The sequence below is a fragment of the Ursus maritimus genome, unplaced genomic scaffold (genome assembly GCF_017311325.1).
Source record: "Ursus maritimus isolate PB19 unplaced genomic scaffold, ASM1731132v1 scaffold_14, whole genome shotgun sequence".
Classification (NCBI taxonomy): Eukaryota; Metazoa; Chordata; class Mammalia; order Carnivora; family Ursidae; genus Ursus; species Ursus maritimus.
In genome coordinates, this window is record NW_024423786.1 from 50,904,835 (window position 1) to 50,932,084 (window position 27,250).

Consider the following 27,250-nt stretch of genomic DNA (forward strand, 5'->3'; position numbering starts at 1 on the left):
ACCGAATTAAACAGTTTCGATGAATATCAGTAGTTAATGCTCATTTCTCATGGCCATATGATAAAATGTATAGCAACTGAAATGAATAAATTAGACCCAGATATATCAACACAAGTATTAAACTCCAAAAAGAAAGTAATTTTCCTAACAAGACCTATAACATGATACAGTTTAAATGTTTTAAAATAGCACTGATCTTAAATCTTTAATTCCTTATTATAAAGCATTTCAAGTATACAAAAACTATGGAGAAAACAAAGTCCTGGGTATCTACCACTTAGGACCACTAAATTAAAATATATTCTCATATTTGCAGTAAAAATTTTTTTTAAGATTTTATTTTATTTATTTGACATAGAGAGAGAGATAGCCAGTGAGAGAGGGAACACAGGCAGGGGGAGTGGGAGAGGAAGAAGCAGGCTCCCAGCGGAGGAGCCTGATGTGGGACTTGATCCTAGGACTCTGGGATCACACCCTGAGCCAAAGGCAAACGCTTAACGACTGAGCCACCCAGGCGCCCCTTGCAGTAAATATTTTAAGAATTAAATTAATCCATGGGGCGCCTGGGTAGCGCAGTCGTTAGGCGGCTGCCTTCGGCTCAGGGCATGATCCTGGCATTCCAGGATCGAGTCCCACATCGGGCTCCTCCGCTGGGAGCCTGCTTCTTCCTCTCCCACTCCCCCTGCCTGTGTTCCCTCTCTCACTGGCTATCTCTCTCTCTGTCAAATAAATAAATAAATAAAATATTTTTAAAAAAAATAATCCATATTTATTTTCCCATTCCTGAATAACTTTTTCTTGCCCAAGGGAACCACCATACTGAACTTGGCATGCATGATTCCCTTGTGGTATTATTATTTGAATAAAAATACATAAACTTTTGTTTTACATTTTAAACTTGACATATTGTACATTTTGCATTTGGTTTTTAAAAGTAATACATTCAGAAGCATGAGAGGCTATGGACACTGGGAAACAAACTGAGGGCTTCAGAGGGGAGGGGGGTGGGGGAATGGGATAGGCTGGTGATGGGTAATGAGGGCACGTATTGCATGGTGCACTGGGTGTTATACGCAACTAATGAATCATGGAACTTTACATCAGAAACCAGGGATGTACTGTATGGTGACTAACATAATATAATAAAAAACATTAAAATAAAAAAAATAAAGAAATAATGGGCAGAACAAATAAAACATATCTGTGGGTCAAAAAAATAAAATAAAAGTAATACATTCAATGTCTTGGTACATTTTTCTCTGATTCATTAACTTTAAATATCTTACTGCAACACAATTTATTTATCCTTTCTCCAACTGAGGCATTTTGTTGCCTTTTATACACACACACCAACACACACAATGTGTAAACAATTTAAGTAACGTGGAGAAGAACCATATTCAAGACTGTGGTTGCCTCTGGGAATGGAGGGGAACATAAAGGGATGCTCTATTAATTCATGTTATTTTGTTAGTTTCAAAAACATTTTAATTCCAGTATAGTTAACATACTGTGTTATATTAGTTTCAGGTGTCCAATATAGTGATTCAACAATTCTGTACATTACTCAGTGCTCATCATGATAAGTGCACTCTTAATCTCCTTCCCATATTTCACCCGTGCTCAACCCAACTCCCCTTTGATTACTACCAGTTTGTTCCATGTTATTGTGTTATTTAAGAAAAGAGCTCTGTGTGGGAAACAGTGGTTCCTCAAAAAGTTAAAAATAAACCTACCCTATGATCCAGCAATTTCACTACTGGGTATTTACCCAAAGAATACAAAAACACAAAATCAAAGGAATACACTAATGTTTATAGCAGCATTTTCTACAATAGTGAAGATATAGAAGCAGTCCATCGATGGAGGAATGTATAGAGAAGTGGTAGGTATATACAATGGAATATTATTCAACCATCAAATAGGATGAAATCTTGCTATTTGCAATGACATGGATGGAGCTAGAGAGTATAATGCTAAGTGAAATAAATCAGTCAGAGAAAGACAAATACCTTATGTTTTATTTCAGGTGTGGAATTTAAGAAATAAAGAAATGGGAAAAATGAGAGAGGGAGAGAGAGTAGAGAGGGAAAGAGAAGTCAAGAAACAGACTCTTAATTACAGAGAACAAACTGATGGTTATCAGAGGGGAGATGGGTAGGGGATTGGTTAAACAGGTGTCGGGGATTAAGGAGTATGCTGCTTGTGATGAGCACCAGGTTTTGTATGGACTTGTTGAAACACTATATTGTACACCTGAAACTAACATAAACATGGAACTAAAATAAAAACATAAAATTAAAAGGAAAAAAGAACTCGGATGGTAAAATATCAAAATTTACGAATTCTGGAAGCATGGGTACCTGCTTATTTGTTCTATTATTCTATGCTCTTTTGCTTTTTAAATACATCCCAGATTACTAAAAGGAAACAGCACGGGGTGTAGTTTTGGGATCTGCCTCATTCTCCACCTCCTCTGTCTCAGAACACTCATAACCAGGAAGCAATGTCAAAAGCAAAGAGCTCTTCTAGAAAGGAGTATCAGGAGCCAGGAGTGGAAAGGAAAGGAAAGCCTGGCCACACACCTCTGCCCTTTGCCAAAGAAATTAAAGAAAATGTTAGAGAATTCTAGAATATTCTTCAAAATTGAGCCAAAGTAGATTCCTCTTGAGAATGGAAAAAGTCCCAGGACTTTAGGGTCAGAGTAGGAGATTAGCAGAATGAGAGATGGTCAAGCATTGGTGCAAAGGTGCAAGCAAACAGGTTGAGAAGATTGATGGGTCCTTAGGCAGGCACCTCAAAGGTCACCTAACTCTGCTCATCTTCTGCATGTTCTCATCTCACAGTTACCAGATGGACCGCTAAACAAAGAACTGTCCTTATTGCAAAACATGAAGTAGGGGACTTCAGATTACCTGGGTGTCAACAGTAAGGAATGGCATTCAGTTCTTCCCTGGATGTGAAGAAGAAAAATGGGAGTTCTGTTCTCAGTGAGCAGAGAAAGATGGTGGAGCCCTGGGCTCCCGTGCAGAGATGCTGGACCCTGGAACAAGGAGGCCCAGGTGGCCTACAAATGACCTGGGTATGGCTGTTGAGTGGGGTGATCACAGGCAGACTATTTGGAGTCTCTTTGTCTTTTGGGGGTTCAATATCCAAAGCTTCTCATTAGCCAAACTCTTTTATTCTCAAGTGATCACAGGGCAGCGCTAATCCTGGAGGAGCGAGGCTCAGAAATGAGGAACTTTCCTTTGTATGATTGTCTCACCCTGAGTGGTCAAACATATGTTATCTTCTTCCTCCACAGTTCTTGGCTCACATCCATTTCAAGTCACCTACACACCCAGCTGCATCTTCCTTCTGTTATTAGATTCTAGACTTTGTTAAAGGTATATTTAAATTCATCTGTTTTAATTACAATCTCAAGAAGACTGATAGTACATATGACCTAAAAAAATATGGTTTCCTTACATGGATAGATGAATAGTACCTGGATTAATATATGTGATGATGTAGGAAATGTACCCTAAAAAATGCAAACACTCAGGGCTAATGTTATGTGTGGCTCATTGAATGTTGATTCTGCTTGTGTATATTATATTTAGCAGTTGCTAATAATTTCTGTATACTCAAGTGTACCGTGCATTTGTACAATTTTATAAAGAAATTTCACTTTCAACTTTCCCAATTCAATATTAATGGCTTCAATATACTTTTTTGACATTAAGGACCATGGGTTAAAATCATGGGTTTTGGTTATCAATATCATTGCAGTAAATTACAAATTATCAGAGTAACAGTCAACTTTGATAGCATGTGACTCCGAGGAAGTAATCATAAGATTTGGGCCTTGTTTTTTTTTTATTATGTTCAATTAGCCACATATAGTACATCATTAATTTTTGATGTACTGTTCAATGATTCATTAGTTGCATATAGCACCCAGTGCTCATCACAACACATCTCCTCCCTAGTACCCATTACCAGGTTACCCCATCCCCCCACCCCCCTCTCTTCTGTATCCCTCAGATTGTTTCCCAGAGTCTAGAATCTCTTATGGTTTGTCTCCCTCTCTGATTTCTTCCCATTCTGTTTTCCCTCCCTTCCCCTATGGTTCCCTGCACTATTCCTTATATTCCACGTATGAGTGAAACCATATGATCATTGTCTCTCTCTGCTTGAATTATTTCATTTAGCATAATACCCTCCAGTTCCATCCATGTTGATGCAAATGGTGCATAGTCATCCTTTCTGATAGCTGAGTAATAGTCCATTGTATATGTGAACCACATCTTCTTTATCCATTCATCTGTTGAAAGACATCTCAGCTCCTTTCACAGTTGGCTATTGTGGACATTTCTGCTATGAAATTAGGGTGCATGTGCCCCTTCTTTTCACTACATATGTGTCTTTGGGATAAATACCTAGTAGTGCAACTGCTGGGTCATAGGGTAGCTCTATTTTTAAGGTCTTGAGGAACCTTCATACTGTTTTCCAGCAATGTGGCAGGATACAAAATTAATGCACAGAAATCAGTTGCATTTCTATACACTAACAATGTGACTGAAGAAAGAAAAATTAAGGAATTGATTCCATTTACAATAGTACCAAAAACCATGAAGTGCCTAGGAATAAACCTAACTGAAGAAAGGATCTATATATAGAAACTACAGAATACTTATGAAAGAAATTGAGGAAGATACAAAGAGATGGAAAAATACTCCATGCTCATGGATTAGAAGAATAAACATTGTGAAAATGTCCATGCTTCCCAGAGCAATCTGTGCTTTCAATGTGATCCCTATCAAAATCCATTGATATTTTTCACAAGCTGGAACAACGATCCTAAAATTTGTATGGAACCAGAAAAGACCCTGAATTGCTAGGGGAATGTTGAAAAAGAAAACCATATGTGGGGGCATCACAATGCCTGACTTCAAGCTATATTACAAAGCTGTGATCATCAAGACAGCATGGTATTGGCACAAAAACAGACACATAGATCAATGGACCTGTTTGTTACAACAACAAATTTTATTTTATTTTATTTATCTTATTTTTTTAAGTTTTTATTTAAATTCTAGTTAACATATAGTGTAATATTGGTTTCAGGTGTAGAATTTAGTGATTCATCACTTACATAGAACACCCAGTGCTTATCACAACACATGCCCTCCTTAATACCCATCACCATTTAGTTCATCCCCCTGTCCCACCTCCCCTCCAGCAACCCTCCGTTTGTTCTCTATAGGCTCTTATGGTTTGCCTCCCTCTCTGTTTTTATCTTATTTTTCCTTCCCTTCCCCTATGTTCATCTGTTTTGTTTCTTAAATTCCACATATGAGTGAAATCATATGGTATTGATATTTCTCTGACTGACTTATTTCAGTTACCATAATACATGGTAGCTCCATCCACATCACTCCAAATGGCAAGATTTCATTCTTTTTGATGGCTGAGTAATATTCTGTTGTTTATATATATATATACCACATCTTCTTTATCCATTCATCAGTCAAGGACATTTGGGCTGTTTCCATAATTTTGCTATTGTTGATAATGCTGCTATAAACATTAGGGTGCATGTGTTCCTTCAAAATAGTATTTGTGTGTCCTTTAGGTAAATACCTAGTAGTGCAATTGCTGGGTCATAGGGTAGTTCTATTTTTAACTTTTTGAGAAACCTCCATACTGTTTTCCAGAGTGGCTGCACCAGTTTGCATTCCCACCAACAGTGTAACAGGGTTCCCCTTTCTCTGCATTGCCACCAACATGTGTTGTTTCCTGTGTGGTTAATTTTAACCATTCTTGACAGGTGTGAGATGGTCTCTCATTGTGGTTTTGATTTGTATTTCCCTAATGATGAATGATGTTGAGCCTCTTTTCATGTGTCTTTTAGCCATCTGGATGTCTTCTTTGGCAAAATGCCTGTTCATGTCTTCTGCCCATTTCTTAACTGGATTATTTGTGTTTTGGGTGTTGAGTTTGATAAGTTCTTTATAGATTTTGGATACCAGCCCTTTATGCCATGTCATTTGCAAATATCTTCTCCCATTCTGCAGGTTGCCTTTTAGTTTTGTCTATTTTTTCCCCTGTGCAGAAGATTTTTATCTTGATGAAGTCCTAATAGTTCATGTTTGCTTTTGTTTCCCTTGCCTCTGGAGACGTGTCTAGTAAGAAGTTGCTATGACCAAGGTCAGAGAGGTTGCTGCCTCTGTCCTCCCCTAGGATTTCGATGGTTTTCTATCTCACATTTACGTCTTTCAACCATTTTGAATTTATGTTTGTGTGTGGTGTAAGAGAGTGGTCCAGATTCCTTCTTTTGCATGTGGCTGTCCATCTTTCCCAGCAGCATTTGTTGAAGACTGTCCTTTTTCCACTGGATATTCTTTCCTGCTTTGTCAAGGATTAGTTGACCATATAGTTTTGGGTCCATTTCTGAGTTGTCTGTTCTGTCCATTAATCTATTGTCTTTATAGGAGTACCATACTGCCTTGATGATTACAGCTTTGTAATATAACTTGAAGTCTGGAATTGTGATGCCTTCAGCTTTGCTTTTGTTTTTCAAGATTGCGTTGGCTATTTAGGGTTTTGTGGTTCCATACAAATTTTAGGATTGTTTGTTCTAGCTCTGTGAAAAACGCTATTGGTATTTTGATAAGGATTGCATTAAATGTGTAGATTGCTTTGGGTAGTATAGACGTTTTAACATTTGTTCTTCCAATCCATGAGCATGGAATGTTTTTCCATTTTCTTGTGTCCTCTTCAATTTGTTTCATAAGTGTTCTGTAGTTTTCAGAGTACAGATCTTTTACCTGTTGGGTTATGTTTATTCCTATTTCATTATCCATATATCTGTTGATGGACACCTAGGTTTTCTCTGTGTCTTGGCTATTGTGAATAATGTTTCAGAGAAGATGGTGGTACACATATCTCTTGAAGATAGTGATTTCATCTCCTTCAGTTATATTCCCAGAAGTGGGGGTGAGGGATCATATGGTAGTTCTACTTTTATATTTTTGAAGTAGGAAGTACTTACAAGTACTTCCTACTGTTTTCCATAATGACTGCACCAATTTACATTCTCACCAACAGTATGCCATATTTCCCTTTTCTCCATATCCTTGCCAACGTTTGTTATCTCTTGTCTTTTTGATGATTCTAATAAGTGTGTGGTGATATCTGATTGTGTTATTGATTTGCATTTCATGATGCTTATTGATGTTGAACATCTTTTCATGAACCTGTTGACCATCTGTATGTATTCTTTAGAAAATGTCTATTCAGAAATGCCAGAGTGGCTCAGTCAGTTAAATGTTTGCCTTCAGCTCAGGTCAAGATCCCAGGGTCCTAGGGTGGAGTCTCACATTGGGCTCCTTGCTCAGCGGGGAGCCTGCTTTCCCCTCTGCCTGCTGCATCCCCTGCTTGTGCTCTCTCTCTCTCTGACAAATAAATAAATAAAATATTTTAAAAAATAGAAAATGTAATCGAGTGATGGGTATTAAGGAGGGCATGTGTTGGGATGAGCACTGGGTGTTATACACAACTAAAGAACCGTTGAACGCTACAACAGAAACTTAGGCTGTACTACAACCATTGGCTGGCTGGCTAACATAAATAAGTAAATAAATAATAAATAAATAAATAAAGTCTATTCAATTTCTCAGCCCATTTAAAAATCAGAATGTTTATTTTTTTGCTATTGAGTTATATGAGTTTTTCATATATTTTGGATATTATCAGATATATGACTTATAAGTGCTTCATTCCATAGGTAGGCTTTTCATTTTGTTGTTGGTTTCTTTGCTGTGCAGAAGCTTTTTATTTGATGTAGGCACACTTTTTAATTTTTGCAATTGTGGCTTATGTTTTTGGTGTCATAATTGTTGTCAAGACCAATGTCAAGGACTTTACCCCCTGTTTTCCTCTAGCAGTTGTATGATTTTCAGGTGCTATGTTTAAGTCATTAATAAACTTGGAGTTAATTTGGGAGTGGTGTAACATACAGGGTTCAATTTCATTATTATGCATGCAGATATATATATATATTTTTTTAAAAAATATTTATTTATTAATTTTAGAGAGATAGACAGAGAAAGAGAGCAGGGGGAGGGACGGAAGAAGAGGGAGAGAGAATCTCAAGCAGATTACCTGCTAAGCTTGGAGCTTGATGTGGGGCTCGATCCCATGACCCTCCGATCGTGACTTGAGCCAAAACCAAGAGGTAGACACTCAACTGACTGAGCCACCCAGGTGCCCCTGTAGTTTTTCCTATACCATTTATTAAAAAGTCTATCTTTTCTCCTTTGAGTGTCCTTGGCTCCTTTGTCAAATGCAAGCTGATCGTATATGTGAGGGTTTATTCTGGGCTCTCAGTCTTCTTCCATTAGTCTATGTGCATGCTTTAATGTCAGTACCACACAGTTTTGATCACTATAACTTTGCAATATAGTGTGAAATCAGGACATCTCATGCTTCCATCAGAAGTATCCAGAAGCCATTTCAGGCTTCCAGAGAAGCCCAATCAGATCAAGATACAGGCTGATTAGAGCCCAACCCTTGGGAAACAGTTGGGAATGTATGCAGTTAAGCACTTTCAAGGGAGAAAGTGGGAGCCTTGTGTTTCTACCTCCTCCCTCTGTGCTGGGCCCAGGGGGATAACCATGAGGTGTACTCATATACCCCTGTAAAAACTGCCTCTTGGTTTTCTGTGGTATCCAGGGACTTGGAAATGCCAAGCCACATTGCTGTCAGAGCTAGCAGATTTGGGAGCTAGTCCCTCAGGTTTGCCATACCAGTCGGGGCCCTGTGTGTGTGGTCTTAACCCTTCACTCCTCAGGGATAAGCTGGGTTGGGGATTCTCTCCTGGTTGTAAGGTGCTATCCTAGGGGTGAGGTTGATGGTGTGAGCATACCTCAGCTTTTCCTCCCTGTTTAGAGGTAGGTATTTTCTCAATCCTCTGATATGTAGGAGTCACCCAACCAGTTTCTGGATTTCTCTCAGAGGGAATTAATTTGTGTGTACCTGTATGGTGAGTGTGTTCCAAGGAAGAGGGAGGTCAGGAACCTCCTCTTCTACCATTTGGCTGGTGTTGGTGAGAATTCATTAAGTTTAAACTCTTAACAAGACCAATATTAGGTCAGATTTATTTAATACATTGTATTGGGCAATGTAAAGGAGTGATAAAAAAAAGACACATTAGGATCCTATAAAAATGACAGTTTTGTAGGACAAAAATGATCAAATACTGGTGGCATCAATCTAATATTTGTCTCCATGGTCACATTGCCTCCTCCTTTTCTCTGTGTCTCCTTCACATCTACCTATTTTATAAGGAAACATGTGATTTCTATTTAGTGCCCACCCAGATAGCCCAGTATAAGTGCATCCTTTGCAAAGACCCTTTTTCCAAGCAAGTTCCAATATCATTCATCCTTCTATCGTAAGAGTTCCTAATCACAAATGAGGGGGATTAGGATATGGACATATCATATTGAGGGCCCCCATTTCACCTCCTGTAGATGTGCTTTGATCGACTCCATCGAGAGGCCTATTCTCGGGTTTCTGTCCCTGGGCATCACGTTCAAGCATGACATCTATATTTGCTGCCACCACCTTGCAACTTGAGGAGAACCGTCCTAGGACAAAGCCACCAAATGTAGAAACAGAGTGAAGCCACTCCCCTGTTCTTGTACATTTCCTGTCTCTGAAGTCCTAGTAATGACCAACAACTGTTTCCTGTTTGACCAATTTAGATTTAGGAATTTTTTTTTTACTAGAACTGAAGGCTTCCTCCTTGATGAAGCACAAATATCTTACAATTATTTCAAAATGAGATGATACCATTATACCACTCTTATAGATAATGAAACTGAGTATAGTGGATGCTAATATTGCCTCAACAGAATATAGTTTACCAGTGACTGGTCTCCATAATTACTAAGTTGGGCTGTGAAAGGTAAGCTCTCTCGCCTCACTGTAGGCCTGACTTTGGGTTTCAATTGACATGGTCTAATCACAGGATCAGGTTGAAGCCAGTCTCTAGATATGATCACAGTTGTGTTTCTATCCACTCTCTGAGCTATCCATATTCTACGACTTTCCTTCTTCTGAGAGTCGTCCATACAAACAGTATAAAACTTTGACCTCTGCCTCAGGTTCTACCTCTATGAAACTGAGAAAAACATTGAAGTAAGAATTAAATAATTTGTTAAACATAAAAAGGCTAAAGAAAAATAAAAGTTAGGTTTCAATTCTAAGTTAAAATATACTTGGCTGTTATGTTATCTAATCATGTCAGAAGCATTTGGTGACAGAAGAATTAAACTTCCTGGTTCTCCTGTGATTTGTATAACTTTGATATATTCTTACAACCCAGCCCAAGGTACATGGCACAATCATAGAAAAGAAGGTATCCTACTGACAAGTTTCTTCAAGGCACCCTGCATGTCACTATTCCTCAGACTGTAGATAAAGGGGTTCATCATTTGAGGAATCACGATGTACATCACTGAAGCCATGGTATTCCTCCTGGAAGAGTCACTAACTGCGGAACTAATGTACACTCCAACAGCTGTCCCATAGAACAAGGACACAACTGACAGGTGAGACCCACAGGTGGAGAAAGCTTTATACTTCCTGCCTGCTGATGGCATTCTCAAAACAGAGGAGAAAATTTGAGTATAAGAGAAAATGATTCCAGAAAGAGGAACACCCCCAAGTAAGCTAGCCAAAAAATACACCAAGATATTATTGATGAAGGTATCAGAACAGGCAAGCTTGACAATCTGACCAAGTTCACAGAAGAAGTGGGGGATGCCCAGGTCCTTACAGAAGGATAACTGTAGTATCATCAGACTATGGAGCAGGGCATTGACAATGCTAATGAGCAATGAGAGCACCATCAGCAGGCCGCAGAGTTGGGGGTTCATGATAACAGTGTACCTCAGGGGATGGCAGATGGCCACATAGCGGTCATAGGCCATTGCTGCAAGGAGAAAATTTTCCAAACCAACAAAAGTCAAGACAAAGCAGACCTGGGTGAGGCAGCCTGTATAAGTGATGCTCTGATTCTGTGTTTGGATGTTCACCAGATCTTTGGGATGGTGGTTGTGCTTAAACAGATGTCAGTGAAGGACAGGTTGGAGAGGAAGAAGTACATGGGGGTGTGGAGGTGGGAGTCAGAAATGACAGCCAGGATGATGAGCAGGTTTCCCAGGATGGTGACCAGGTATGTGGATAAGAATAGGCCGAAGAGTAGGGGCTGCACTTCTGGATCATCTGTCAATCCCAAGAGAAAGAATTCTGAAAATACTGTTTGGTTTCTGGGTTCCATGGTGTTGATGAATCTGATGAGAAAGCTGGAGTGAAAATTAAAAAAAAAAAAAAAGGAACAGTCCTACATAAACAGGGGATTATGCTGAGTGAAAAAAAGTAGCTATGTGAGAGCCAAGCAGCTTCACCTGGGGATTGTTGGAAATACAAATTCTGGTATCAGTCCAGATATACTGCTAATAAAATCTGAGGTGAGGACCAGCAATCTATTTTTGGCAAGCCCTCCAGTTGAATTTGATACGCACCCAAGTTGGAGAGCCAGTGCTTTTAGAAAAATGAAACAAACTATTGAGGATCCAGGTGAATGTTCCAGCTTTCCCTCTGCTAATTTTTCCATCTATCATCATTTCCCACTCTTCTTCCCCTTTCCCTCTGTGCTCCCCTTTTTTTTGATCATCAGCTTTGTCAGAAATATTTCTTGCCTTTAAACAAATAGGAAGACAAGAATGAAGTTATCTAATCTATCCTACTGCCCAAGCTTTGACATGCTCAGAATCATCTGAAAGGTGTGTCAAATTACTGATGAGTTAAATCATATTACTCCATTTACCCATGGGGGCACTTAGATGAGGTGAGATTACATCATGGATGTGAAGCACACAGTGTGTGGCAAAAACTATGTCTGAGTTCAGGTCACCTGACTGCGAGTTGACTGTCCTTTTTTTTTTTTAAGTGTTTTTTACTGAAATTCCAGTTAATTAACATACAGTGTAATATTAATTTCAGTTAACAGTACAGTGATTCAACACGTCCACACAGTACCAGGTGATCAACACAAGTGCATTCTTTGATCCCCATCATCTAACCAGTCCCCCACTCCCTCCCCTCTGGTAACCATCCATTTGTTCTCTATACTTAAGAGTCTGTTGCTAAGTGAAATAAGTCAAGCATTGAAAGACAATTATATGGTTTCTCTCATCTATGGAACATAAGAACTAGGAAGATCGGTAGGAGAAGAAAGGGATAAAGAAAGGGGGGTAATCAGAAAGGGGAATGAAGCATGAGAGACTATGGACTCTGAGAAACAAACTGAGGGCTTCAGAGAGGAGGTGGGTGGGGGAATGGGATAGGCTGGTGATGGGTAGTAAGGAGGGCACGTATTGCATGGTGCACTGGGTGTTATACGCAACTAATGAATCATCGAACTTTACATCAAAACCCAGGGATGTACTGTATGGTGACTAACATAATATAATAAAAAAATATTATTATATAAAAAAAGAGTCTGTTTTTTGGTTTGCCCCCCCCCACCTCCCTATGTGCATTTGTTTCGTTTCTTAAATTCCACATATGGGATGACTTGACTGTCTTGACCAATCATTGTTAACACTCCTGGATGGTATAGCATTAGCATTCCTAAACCATCTCATGTTTGATAGATTCCTTTCAAAATTTTAATATTTTCATCTTGAGAAATGCCTTAAATCTTTCCCTCACTTACAAGGCATGTCCACCTCTACCCATGACATAGAGTAGCAGTGTGAAAAAATGGAGCAGGTCATGGCATCCATTCAAGCATATGCTCTGCACCTGAGCATAGATTGAAAAATGTTGCTTATAAACTTGAAAGTCATAAGACTCCTCCATGCTACTCATCTGCATTAGTGACGCATCTAAGAGAAGTAGGCAACTATGTCAATGATGCTGTCTGTCCTCGGGGACTTTTCCACCTAAGGTGATAGGTGGCATATCAGTTTTAAAAAGACATTCTCCAAAGAAGACATACAAATGCCTAACAGACACATGAAAAAATGTTCAACATCATTAGCCATCAGGAAAATTCAAATCAAAAGCACATTGAGATACCACATTACACCAGTTAGAACAGCAAAAATTAACAAGACAGGAAACAACAAATGTTGGCGAGCATGTGGAGAAAGGAGAACTCTCTTCCACTGTTGGTGGGAATGCAAGCTGGTACAGCCACTCTGGAAAACTGTGGAGGTTTTTGAAGACATTAAAAATAGAGCTACCCTATGACCCAGCAATTGCACTACTAGGTATTTATCCCAAAGACACATACATAGTGAAAAGAAGGGGCACATGCACCCCAGTGTTCATAGCAGCAGTGTCCATGATAGCCAAGCTGTGGAAGGAGCCAAGATGCCCTTCAACAGATGAATGGATAAAGAAGATGTGGTTCATATATACAATGGAATATTACTCAGCCATCAGAAAGGATGAATACCTACTATTTACATCGACATGGATGGAACTGGAGGGGATTATGCTAAGTGAAATAATTCAAGCAGAGAGAGACAGTTATCATATGGTTTCATTCATATGTGGAACATAAGGACTAGCACGGAGGACATTAGGGGAAGGAAGGAAAAACTGATGGGGGAAATCGGGGGGGAGATGAATCATGAGAGACTGTGGACTCCGGGAAACAATCTGAGGGTTTCAGACGGGAGGGGGGTAGGGGGATGGGGTAACAGGTGATGGGTATTAAGGAGGGCAAGTGTTGTAATGAGCACCAGGTGTTATACACAAACAATGAATCATGGAACACTACATCAAAAACTAATGAAGTCCTGTATGGTGACTAACATGACATAATAAAAAAAAAGCAGCTACATGAGAGAAAGAATGAAATGCATAGGCTCTTCAAAATAGAGGAAAATTCAAACAATTATTGGTCCTTGGAGGAAAAGACAAAGACCTTCAAGACAGTGCAGATTTATAAGGTACTTAGAAGATAATTGAGCGCCCTACTAGGACTGCTTCTGTAAGCAGTGGTGCTCCCTCACCTGGGGGACACAGAAGTGGCCATGACAGCCTTTATCATCTGGTCTATTACTTAGACTCAGAACTCTGAAGGTAACCCAAACCAGCCCTTGCTTTGTGAATGGGGAAACTGTTCAACTGTATGGAGGCCTTGGTGTCCTCAGTGTAGAGTGGTGACTGTCGTCAAGTCTTATGGGGATGTTGCAGTGATGAACAGTGCATAGAAGAAAAGCAGCCAGCACAGCACTCAGCATGTGGGACCCTCCTAATAACATTTACTATCGTGTGTGTCCGTGCGTGGTTTTTGGTCCATGAACATGGCACCTGAAATATTTCTTCCTTCTCAGAAGGTAGCATGATAACTGCAAATTACAGAGAAGTGTTTCTGACCTGAAGCGCTAGCTGGGAATCTTTATTGTGTAGAAAAGGAATGAAGTGCACAGGAATGATGTCAGTGTTCATTTGGTATGACAGGTGGTGAACCATAGAGCAATCGAAATCAATTAAAGAAAACATGAATCAGAATTATAGGTTGATAAAAAATAAAACGGTACAAAATTTATATGACAAAGAGCCAATGGCATGAGAAAACTTTAAATATATATTGAAATCTCTCAGATAATATAATCCCTAATAAAAATCAACCCCAGCAAAAAATAATACACAGACCACAATGAAGTGCTGGGCTTCCCACTAGTTGATATGATCAAGTTTAGACACTTCAGTGTCCTCATTCTAGGTGTTTCTATTGCAATAAAGAGTAGAGATAGTGGTGAAGCCCTCACATCATAAGTTTGTACAATTTGATTCTTTTCCTCCGGGGAACCAGTACACTGACTTTATACACATTATTCCCCTGCAATTTTTACTGTGATTAGTATTATCCTTTCATAAAAACTTACATTCTTTTGCATTTTCAAAGCTTTATATACATGGAACCATACAGTACATGCCATTTAAAACTAGCATGCTTATGCAATTTATTTTTTGATTATGTTGGTATATTTAGTCCCATTCAGTAATTTTAATTACCAGAGAGTATTACATGATATTGTTACATCACAGTTTATTTCTCCATTCCCTAACTGATAGGTATTATGGTCAATGCCTTTTATCCTATGTGTGTTTATGAAGACACGTGCAGTATGAAACTATGTATGGGCGATACCATCGTATTCGAGATTGTATTGTGTCTGGGAAGGGGAGAACAGGAAAGGAGGGGGAGAAAAAGAGGTGTTTTCTCTTTGCACATATGTACGTTTTTTTTACTTTATTAAAAAGACCCAAAGCCAGTATGGCAGAATGTCAACTTTTGCTCATTCTGGAATGAGTGGAAGGGTTGTCATATGTTTCTTACTATACATCTCCGCTATTATTACATAAAATGCTTGGTAATTTTATGAAGAGAAGTACGTGGACTAGGAAAGTATCTGGCTATATCTGTCTGTATCTGACTCCCTCCCTTGTGTCCTCAACTGAGCTACAGGGATGATACACTCATCGATGCAGTGGTATGGCAAGAGCCAGGAATGCAAGTAAGGGAAAAAGCTGACTCAAACCCTTCCCCATGACCATCACAAGAATTGAAGTAAATGTGAGAAAGTGTGTAACAGCCCTCTTGTTTTAATAGAAGCCGATTTCTACTCAGGAGGAAATGTGTTCTGCCATGTTTTAGAGAGATTAGGAGACCAGCTGGTTGAGACTGAGGTCGGTATCGGTACAAACACATGGGAACTTGTCAACAGGAAGACAGGCTGGAATGCATGGGACACCTGGGTCTCATCATTTCATGCACGCACACTCCTCATTGCTTTCCCTGGATGAATCGGTAGTAAAATACCTGCCCTCCTTACTGAAGCATTAACTAAAGGACTTTCAGTTACCTGGCTGGCATCAGTGTGGAATGATGCGTGACATGTCATCTAGATACAAAGATGGAAGATCTGTCTTCAGGAAGGGCAGAGAGACCAAGTGAAGCAATGGGCTCCAGGTCAAGAAAGATCATTCCTGGTTGGAGCCTAGCTGTGCTTCTTCCTGACTAGGCAAGGGCTGTGGAATGAGTTTGTCACAGGCTGACTCTTTACAGTGTTCTATCCCTGGGGGGTCAATATCCAAAGGTCCTCATTAGACAATATTTTTAGTGTCCTTTTGATCCCTGGGCTCTGCAAATCCTTAAAGACCAAGACTATAGAAGAGAGGAATTCATGATGGCTAATCCTTGAGCCTCTGAGGCCAGGTGTATGTCGTCTATTCTTCTCCATCTTAGACACCTTGCACACATATACACACACAGTTTTTCTAATGAATTCTAGGCTTCTTTTTTTAAAGTTACAAAGGGAAGCATCAGTATGCAAGTAATGATATCTTGAAGCCTGATTCCAATTTTAAGTGTACAAATATTGTTTATGTACTGGGTGTAAATAATATATTTATAAATACAGTTAAGATATTGTAAAATTCAACTCCTAGAGACATTTCACCTTTAGAGTCATTGAATGTTTCCTGTACCTTCTTTCTCTTCCTTATATTTTATATGGGAATATATCATCTATTTTTTGTGATCATTGTGGCTATGATCAATGTAGACAGACGTCATACTCTCTTTTTAAACTACTATACATTGGCTAATTGAATTTTTTTTAAAGATTTTATTTATTTATTTGACAGACAGCCAGCGAGAGAGGGAACACAACAAGGAGAGTGGGAGAGGAAGAAGCAGGCTCCCAGGGGAGGAGCCCGATGCGGGGCTTCATCCCAGGACTCTGGGATCACGCCCTGAGCCAAAGGCAGATGCTTAACGACTGAGCCACCCAGGCGCCCCGGCTAATTGAATTTAAATAAAAAAATGAGAACAAAAAAAAAACACTTTTTTCCCCTAGATTTTTTTACTTATTTGAGAGACAGAGAGAGAGAGCATGAGTGGGGTGAGGGGCAGAGAGTTAAGCAGACTCCCCACTGAGCAGCAAGCCTGAGGTGGGGGCTCGATCCCGGGACTCCAGGATCCTGACCTGAGTGGAAGGCAGATGCTTAACCAACTGAGCCACCCAGGCATCCCTCTTTAAACTTTCATAGTCACCTGTTCCAAGTTCTGCACAATAGATACAGTGCACATTTTTCTTCCCACTGTGGAATTTGGGTCGAATTATGGTTCTTCGTTTTTAATGGGGTTGTGATAAAGTACAACGTCACTGAAAGGTGGTGTGCAGGTCACGTATCACCGAGATTTCCTCTGCAATTCAATAGGTATGGATGATACTCTGTGTTAATGTTCACAGTTTCATCTATTCATCAATTTATTTCACTTTTTCAAAAAGATTTTATTTATTTATTTGAGCCGGGGGAGGGGTGTGAGGGAGGGGAGGGGCCGAGGGAGAGGGAGAGGCAGACTCCCCATTGAGCAGAGCAACCGATGCAGGGCTCCATCCCAGGTGGGTGAGATCATGACCTGAGCTGCAGTCTGATGCTTAACTGACTGAGCCACCCAGGTGCCCCTATTTTACATTTTTAAAAATTTAAATTCAAGTTAGTTAACAAATAGTGTAGTATCGGTTTAGGAGTAGAATTTAGTGATTCATCACTTACATATATCACACAGTGCTCATTACATCCTGTGCCCTCCTTAACGCCCAACACTCATTTAGCCTATCCCCCACCCACCTCCCCTCCAGCCACCCTCCTTTTGTTCTCTGTAGTTAAGAGGCTCTTATGGGATGGGGGAGAAATCAAGATGGTGGAGGAGTAGGAGACCTTAGTTTCATTTGGTCCCAGGAACTCAGTTAAATATCTCTCAAGTCATCCTGTACACCTGCAAACTCAACCGGAGGTCTAAGAAAGGAATAGCTGCAACTCTACAAATAGAGAAGTGTCTACTTTTTGCAAGGTAGGAGGTGCAGGGAAGTGAATGCGAGGCAATGTATGGAAAGGTAAACCATGGGGGTTGGGAGCCTCCGTAAGCCAGCTTCCAGAAGGTCATACAGCAGCGAAGCACAAAATCAGAATAGAAGTCTGCTCCGGTGAGGGATGTCACTCAGGTGGCTAAGTGGGGGTGGAACCCTGGCTGGGACAGTGTGGTCTCGGGATCCTTGGGGTCACAGGAAGACTGGGGGTGCCTGAGTGCAGCAGAGATCCCAGGCATTGGAGCGGGGAAGCCAGCTGCAATCAGTGAGCCCTGGAGTGGACTCTCAGGTCCGGGTTGCCATAAATCACAAACTGGGGCACAGTCAGGTGACTGATCTCTGAGCAGGGGCCCAGCCAGCAGCAGAACCGACAAGACCCGCCTCCTCCCCTGGGGAGGAGCGACGCAGGAACGTGCCACAGTAGTCTGCAGGGTTTGGAGACTGGAAGGGGCTTGTGTGCCCGAGATAGAAATGCTCAATCACAGGCTGGGTGAGCATGGAGTGCTCATGGAGACCAGGGAGCAGGAGTGATTGACTACTTTTCTCTGGGGTGGGGCTCCCAGATTTCTTTCAGCTCTAGGGCTGCAGATTGATTGATTCTCATCCTCTAAAGCTGCGCAGAAAGCCTTCAGGGAACAAAAGCCACATAGGGCAAACTAGCAGACCAGAGCAGAATACTTAACCTGGCCCCCTGGCAAGGGCAGTGCAATCCCGCCCAGGGCAAATACACTTGAGAATCAAAGCAGCACGCCTCTCCCCCAAAAGATCAGCAAACGTCCAGCCAAGACCAAGTTTACCAATCAATGAGAATTGCAAAACTCCAGCGCTAGGGGAATATACGTATAGAATTCATGGTTTATTCCCCATGATTCTTTAGTCTTTCGATTTTAATTTTTTTCTTTTTCCTTGTTCAACCAATTTCTTATTTTATGAACTCTTTATATAAATCTTCTTTAATTTTCATTTTTACAGTTACATTCAATCCCTTCATTGTATTTAACTTTATTTTTGTATATATATAAGTTTTCCTTTCATTACAATTTTGTGATGGAGTTTCTTCTGACAAACCGGCCAAAATACACTTAGGATATAGTGTATTGCTGTTCTGTTCACCTGTCTGTTTATATCCCTTCCTTTTTTCTGTTGTTTTTGTTTTCTCTTTTGTTTTTTCTTGTCTTATCATTTTCATTTTTACAGTTACATGCTATCCTCTCATTGTTTTTCATTTTATTTTTGTACATATGTAAGTTTTTCTTTCTTTACAATTTTGGGATCCAGTTTTCTAACAAACAGACCCAAATACACACAGGATCCAGTGTATTGGTCTATTCTGTCCACCTGTCTAATTAGATTATCTTTTTTTTTCTTTTCTTTTTACTTTATTTATTTATTTATTTTTAAAATTTTGGATCTCTTCTGATTTGTTTAGTGTATATCTCTCTGGGGTCATTGTTGCCATTTTAGTATTTTGTTCTCTCATTCATCTATTCTTCTCTGGACAGAATGACAAGACGGAAAAATTCACCTCAAAAAAGAGAATAAGAGGCAGTACTGACCGCCAGGGACCTAGTCAGTATGGGCATAAATAAGATGTCGAAACTAGAGGTCAGAATAATGATTATAAAGATACTAGCTGGGCTCGAAAAAAGCACAGAAGACACTAGAGAATCCCTTTCTGGAGAAATAAGAGAACTAAAATCTAATCAAATCGAAATAGAAAAGGCTATTAATGAGATGCAACTAAAAAAATGGAACCTCTAACTGCTAGGATGAATGAGGCTGAAGAGAGAATTAGTGATACAGAAGACAAAATGATGGAGAAAAAAGAAGCTGAGAAAAAGAGATAAGCAAGTACGGGATCACAGGGGGAGAATTAGAGAGATAAGTGATCCCATACAGCAAAATGATATTAGAATATTTGGGAACCCAGAAGAAGAGGAAAGAGAGAGAGAGGGACAGAAGAATAGTAATTAAAATTTAAAAAGTAAAAAGGAAGCTAGATCCTATTTCCCATAGAGCTGGAGCTTTGCAGCATCTTTGATCAGTAGACTTGGGGCATGTGAGGTGTTTGTCCTGGTCTTCTGGGGAGGGGCATGCTGCCCTGATTCTCAGGTGGACTTGCCCTAGTGGAGAAGTACCTCCTGGGCTCAGGGGGGTGGGGTGGGTGTAAGTGGCTCTGGGCTCCACTAGGTGGCACAGTTTTGCTCCCTGAAGGCTTTCAGCACTGATGCGCTGGATGCAAATGGTGGCGCCCCCCCAGTTAGAATGGCAAAAATTGACAAGGCAAGAAACAACAATTGCTGGAGAGGATGTGGAGAAAGGGGATCCCTCCTACATTGTTGGTGGGAATGCAAGTTGGTATAGCCACTCTGGAAAACAGTGTGGAGGTCCCTTAAAAAGTTAAAAATTGAGCTACCCTATGACCCAGCCATTGCAGGGTATTTACCCCAAACAAAAGATACAGATGTAATGAAGAGAAGGGCCATATGCACCCCAATGTTCATAGCAGCATTGTCCACAATAGCTAAATCGTGGAAGGAGCCGAGATGCCCTTCAACAGATGACTGGATTAGGAAGTTGTGGTCCATATATACAATGGAATATTACTCAGTTATCAAAAAGAACGATTTCTCAACATTTGCTGCAACATGGACGGCACTGGAGGAGATAATGCTAAGTGAAATAAGTCAAGCAGAGAAAGACAATTATCATATGATTTCTCTTATCTATGGAACGTATTGCATGGTGCACTGGGTGTTATACGCAACTAATGAATCATCAAACTTTACATCAGAAACCAGGGTTGTACTGTATGGTGACTAACATAATATAATTTAAAAAAAAAAAAGAAATAAAATGGCGGCGCCCCACTCTAGCCCCAGAGTTGAGAGTTCATGCCCCCAACTCTTCAGGAAGCCCTCACAGAAAAGCAGTCAGTCACTCTTGTGTCCCCAGCTTCTGTCAGACACCTGTCAGACACCCTGCCTGTATCCTAGCAGTTTTACCTCCGGTGTGTGGCTGAGTTTCAAAACTCCAAATTTTAGGGACTCTCCTGGCACGGACCCACCCTGATCCTCTGAGGGAGGGTCTTGGCACATTTTTGCTGTTTGCCAGCCCATGCCAGGCAAGCAGTTGCATGACTCTGCAGTGGTTGAGTTTATGGAAAGGCAGAGCAGAGAGCTGGCACCCAGGCTTGCTGCCCTTGGCTGGACTCCTCACTCCTATGCCTGGGAACTGCAGCATGTGGGTGCCACCCATTCTTGTGACCTCTGACCATGCTGTCTATCTATGCCTGGGCCTCCACACCCTTCCCCACCTGAGCACCTTTAAACCAGGCACAGCCCTGGTGGTGGTGGACTTCTAAAATTTCAGATTTTGTGCTCCACTACTTATAATATTTTCTGTAAGCAGGGCTCCCTCCCCGCTGCAGTACCCACAGTTATATCTCCCCCACCCAAATCAACTGTCCACACCTCCTACCTTCCAAAAGCTGGTTGCTTTTCTACACGTAGACTTGCAGTTTTGTTCTCTCAGACCTCACATTGATTTCTTGAGTGTTCAGAATGATTTGATATCTAGCCGTATTTGAGAGAGGAGGTAAGCTTAGGGTTCCCCCTATTCCTCTGCCATCTTAACTCCTCCTCCTGTGTTCTTTTAATATTTATGTCATGTTTCTCAGACTTGGAGTATATCAGAGACTTACAAAGTACTTATATATAAACTCATCCGTTGCCTGTCTCCCCAGTGATTCAGTCAGTAGATCTCAAAGTCAGCAGATCAGAGATCTGCAGTGTGAACAAGGGCCTCAAGTGACCCATCTCTGCAGGTGTTCTGTGGATGTCAATGGAAGAAGTCCTGCACTAGAACTCACCAGGATAGCAGGCAGGAAGCTGTCCCCCAGTTGTGGTGCTGACGTAATACTTCCTTTCCTCACAATGAATGGTACTCCTTTGGTTATCCTGGGAGACCTCTGTCATTCTCCCTTATACACACATCCAGAAAGATACTTCTGGGGGTGCCTGGGTGGCTCAGTTGGTTAAGAGTCTGCCTTAAGCTCATGTCATGATCCCAGAGCCCTGGGATGGAGCCCTGCCTCGGACTCCCTGATCAGGGGGAGTCTGCTTCTCCCTCTCCTTCTGCCACTCTCCCTCTGCCCCTCTCCCCATTCATGCTCTTTTTTTCTCTCTCTCTCAAATAAATGAAATCTTTAAAAAAAAAAAAAGAGAAGAAAAACACTCCGATGTCCCCATATTTTTGTACTTGTGGAAAAAGTGATGGTCCCTAACACTACCAACTTCTTTTTTCACCTGTCTTATTTTACACTCCTCCACAGAAACACTGTTTTATTCACAATAACACATTAGTAAGTTTTGCATAAGAACCTTAATTATGCAGCCAACTCTTTAAGACTTTAGTCACTCCATCAATTTTAATCGTGTTTCTCTGTGTGGACTCCATCTGAGATTAGTAAGAAATACTACAAGGAGAGGTAATTAAAATAAATAAAAATTCAGATATGTTGTGTTTTTTCCAGATACATTCTTTTTTTTTTTTTAAGATTTTATTTGACAGAAAGACACAGTGAGAGAGGGAACACAAGCAGGGGGAGTGGGAGAGGGAGAAGCAGGCTTCCCACTGAACAGGGAGACCGATGCGGGGCTAGATCCCAGGACCCTGGGATCTTGACCTGAGCCGAAGGCAGACGCTTAACAACTGAGCCACCCAGGCACCCCTTCAGATACATTCTTAGCAATAAATCAATGAGAAGGAATCAAAGCAAATAGGGTGTCAGACAAAAGATGAACATCCATTACCCTGCCTATTCAGTAATTAATTATTTGGTTATATTACTCAGACCAGAAAAACTACAGTAAAGATAAACAAATATAAATGTTGAAGCAGGTGGTAAAAATATGTGAGTTCAAAAGGATTCTAAAAGTTATGAATACAGGCAAGATATGAAAAGCTATGATACAAGTTAAATGTTGTTGAGTCCCACAGTGTGTCAGGCATTGTATTAAGTGCCTGTCATGGTTATGACAGCTGATTGCCCAACAAGAATTAACCCTAGTTGGTCAGTCTGAGGCTTTCATATTAATCATTTCTCCCGTAGCAGTAATTAGATTAAGAAGGAGCATATGATCCTCTTCTTAGTGGTGAGATTTAAGGGGATATCTTCTGGATGGTGCCATGGAAAGGTCAATTTTCAAATGGCCCAGGGAAAGACAGTCAGTTTTTTGTCCCAGCTGAGTATGACACCTGTGTCTGCTGCTACCACCAGTTCTAGAATGATGCCGCCTCATGGAGAACTAAATGAATCCCTATTCTCTCATCCTTGTACATTCCCTACCTCTGAGTGAAAGATAGCACCCTTTCTTGTTTGAGAATATTAGAGAAAAGTTTTCTTTTCTTCTTCTTCTTTCTTTTTTTTTTAAGTAGGCTCCATGCCCAGTAAGGAGCCCAATACAGGGCTTGAACTCATGACCTGAACTGAGATCAAGACTTGAACTGAGATCAAGAGTCAGACGCTTAACCAACTGAGCTACCCAGGTGCCCCAGAAAGTTTTCTTTTTATTATTAGAACCAAAGACTTTCAGCTTCAGGTTTACATATCTCACAACTGTCTCAAACCACTGAAATAATCAGATTACCTGAGTCTGTAGGTGATGAAACTGAGTTTGGTGGGTTCTGATGTTGCTCCAGAGAGATGCAATTTGGTAGAGACAACTCTCGGTGATTACCGAGTGTGGGTAAGAAAGGCCAGCTGCCTTGCCTCGTAGTATATGCCTGTTGGGGGTTAGATTCGCATGGTCCTAGATGTGGGATAACGTGGAAGCTAGTCTCTACCTGTAACCATGACCCTGCCTACACCATTTCCCTGCCCTATCTAACTTCTTCCACTTTATTCTGAACATGCTGTCCCCCAAAATCACTATAAGAGGAAACCAGGATTCAGGTTCTCCTTCTATAGAACATGACCCCCCCCCAGAAAAATATGACCAAGTTTAGACACTTGAAATCACTGTCAAATATCACAGTTAGACAAAGAGCAAAATCAGTTCAAACCCAAGTTGTAATGTATGTAGCCATCATGTTATCTAGTCATTGTAGATGATCTCGGCGATAGAAAAGTATTCTGAAACACCCGAATACCTTTTGCTTTGACTCATTCTAGAAAACTGGCCCAAAAAGATGAAAAGTTATCCTACCCGATTATTTTTCTCAAAGCTTCCTTCATGTCCCTGTTCTGCAGACTGTAGATAAAGGGGTTCATCAACTGAGGAACCACAGTGTACATCACCGAAGCCGCTGCAGTGTTTCTGGAAGAGTCAGTAACAGCAGAACTAACGTACACCCCCAATCCTGTCTCATAGAACAAGGAGACAACTAAGAGATGAGACCCACAGGTAGAAAAGGCTTTATATTTTCTGCCAGCTGATGGCATTCTCAAAAGAGAAGCGAGAATTTTAGTATAAGAGAAAATGATCCCAAAGATAGAAATACCACCCAACATACTAGCCATAAAATTAGCCAAGATGGTATTGATGAGGGTGTCAGAGCAGGCGAGCTTGATGACCTGCGCAAGCTCACAGAAGAAGTGGGGGATTTCCAAGTCAATGCAGAAGGACAGTTGAAACACCATCAGACTGTGGAGGAGGGCATCCATGATACTAATGTACAAAGAAAGTAGAATTAACAGTCCACAGAGTTGGGGGTTCATGATAACGGTGTACCTCAGGGGGTGGCAGATGGCCACATAGCGGTCATAGGCCATTGCTGCAAGGAGAAAATTTTCCAAACCAACAAAAGTCAAGACAAAGCAGACCTGGGTGAGGCAGCCTGTGTAAGTGATGCTCTGATTCTGTGTTTGGATGTTCACCAGCATCTTTGGGATGGTGGTTGTGCTTAAACAGATGTCAGTGAAGGACAGGTTGGAGACGAGGAAGTACATGGGGGTGTGGAGGTGGGGGTCAGAAACGACAGTCAGGATGACGAGCAGGTTTCCCACAATGGTGACCAGGTACACGGACAGGAACAGGCAGAAGAGTAGGGGCTGCAGTTCTGGATCCTTGGTCAATCCCAGAAGAAGAAATTCTGATACATCTGTTTGGTTTCTGGATTCCATGTTGTTAATATAAAATATTAGGTGACAAGAGAATAAAATGTATGGTCACTGGACCTGCAGCAGCAGTACCTGAGAACTTGTTAGAAATGCCCATTTTTGGATCCCACTCCGGACTTACTGACGAGAAGCTCTAGGGATGATGACAAGCAGTCTGTTTTAACAAGCTCTCCAGATGATTCTTATATATGATAAAGTCTCAGAACTGTTGTTCTCAAAAAATGTTCATCTATATTGTGAACCCAAGTGAATATTGAAATCATTCCTCTGTGTATTTCTTCCTCCATCCTTCTTCTTCCTTCATCCTCTTCCCTCCACTCAGTTTATCAGCCAAAATTCTTTATTTTTTAAAGATTTTATTTCTTTATTTGAGAGAGAGAGAGAGTGACAGGGCATGAACAGGGGGGAGGGGCAGAGAGAGGGAGAAGCAGACTCCCCACTGAGCAGGGAGCCCTACAGGGGGCTCGATCTCAGGACCCTGGGATCATGACCTGAGCCAAAGGAAGATGCTTAACCAACTGAGCTACCCAGATGCCCCATTAGCCAAAATTCTAATGAGCAATGAGTGTCTAAGATGTATTAAGTTTTGAGAATGAAGAAAGAAGACATGGCTTTATTCCTTTAGAATTATTCCACACCTTCAAACAGTCAAAAATAAAAGAATAAAATTACAGGGCCACCTGGGTGGTTCAGTCAATTAAGGTTGTCTTTTTCCTGAGGGACACAAGTGGCCAACAGAGGATCAATCACTTGGTATAATACTTAGACACTTTGAATTTAATCCAGGCTCCAGGACTTGCTTTGTGAATAGGGGAAAGTTTTTAACTGCATTAGAATCCCAGTGTTCTTCTTTTTTTTTAAGATTGTATTTATTTATTTGACAGAGAGACAGCAAGAGAGGGAACCCAAGCAGGGGGAGTGGGATAGGGAGAAGCAGGCTTCCCACTGAGCAGGGAGCCTGATGTGGGGCTTGATCCCAGGACCCTGAGATCATGACCTGAGCCGAAGGCAGACACTTAACAACTGAGCCACCCAGGCGCCCCAGAATCCCAGTGTTCTTGTGTATATATTGGGAACTCTCATAATACTTCATGGAGTTGTTTCAATGAAGAAAAATGAATAGGCTTAAATCAGTCAGCAGAGTGCTCAGTTCATGAGACCCTTGTAGTGACATTTCTTATTGTGATTTTTTTTTTTCCTGCCATGAACAACAGCATCTGGCATGTTTTACTCCTAGGGTGGAACTGGTGGGTTGGGGCAAGTTGAGGAAAGAGGAAAATAAGAGAACATCCTCAGTGTGATAATTGCAAATTTCAGGGATGGGTTTCTATGCTGAAACTCCCTCTAGCAATCTTGGTCATGGACAAGGGAAAGGAAGGAAATATCAACATATCAATATTTATTTGGCCTGGACATAAAGCAATTAAAACAAACTAAATATTAGAATAAATTAGATCTATGAATCAATACAAGCAATGAAAACCAATGAGATAAAATAGTTTATATAAAATACCATAAATATATATGCATATATTACACACAGATACACACAGAGTATGCTTGGGGGATACCATTACATTGGTGTTGCCTCTGTGAGGGGAACTAAGGGGAACACAAAAAGAGTGCCTTCTCTATTTATATCATTTGGTTAATTTAAAAAAATAGTCATGAGATAATACAATAGAATGCCGACATTTGTTAGTTCTGGAAAGGGGTTAATGGTAGCATATTAAATTCATGATTACGATATCTATGCTGTTCTTATAATTTAAAACACATGACAGTTTTATAAAGAGGAACAAGTACATGAAGAAGGTAGCCTGCTCTGTCTTTCTGGGTCTACACTTCCTTCTTCTAAGTCCCCACAGCCAGGCTATAAAGGTAACGCCAAAGGTTCTTCTGTACAATGTACAGGGCGTTAGAATGAAGCTAACTATCTCTCCCTTCCACCACGAGAGGATGCGAGTAAATGTCAGAGAATTTTATACTAGTTATCGTGTTTGTGAAGGGGAGGATTCAAGAGCAAAATGGTTCCTGCCATTAAACAGACAGAATAGAAAACTAGAGGTACGAAGTTACATGTCAAGATGATGACATTCAGGCAGGTGTCCCTTTGGGGACTTAGTACTGATCGTCTTAGGCATGCACTTGCGTCATGGCTATGCAGGGAAGC

At 40.8% G+C, this 27,250-nt stretch overlaps 2 protein-coding genes across 2 annotated transcripts; both read right to left on the reverse strand.

Moving 5' to 3' along the window:
* Positions 1–10,394: 10,394 nt before the first annotated feature.
* LOC103676330 (olfactory receptor 7G2-like) lies at positions 10,395–11,395 on the reverse strand. The gene is given in 2 exon segments (XM_008705488.2): positions 10,395–11,092; positions 11,095–11,395. Coding segments are annotated over 2 exon segments (936 nt in total). The 5' UTR covers positions 11,333–11,395.
* A 12,764-nt stretch (positions 11,396–24,159) lies between these two features.
* LOC103676312 (olfactory receptor 7G2-like) lies at positions 24,160–25,116 on the reverse strand. The gene has a single exon (XM_008705469.2). It carries the CDS (start codon positions 25,078–25,080, stop codon positions 24,160–24,162), a length of 921 nt encoding a protein of 306 aa, XP_008703691.1. The 5' UTR covers positions 25,081–25,116.
* Positions 25,117–27,250: the final 2,134 nt, after the last annotated feature.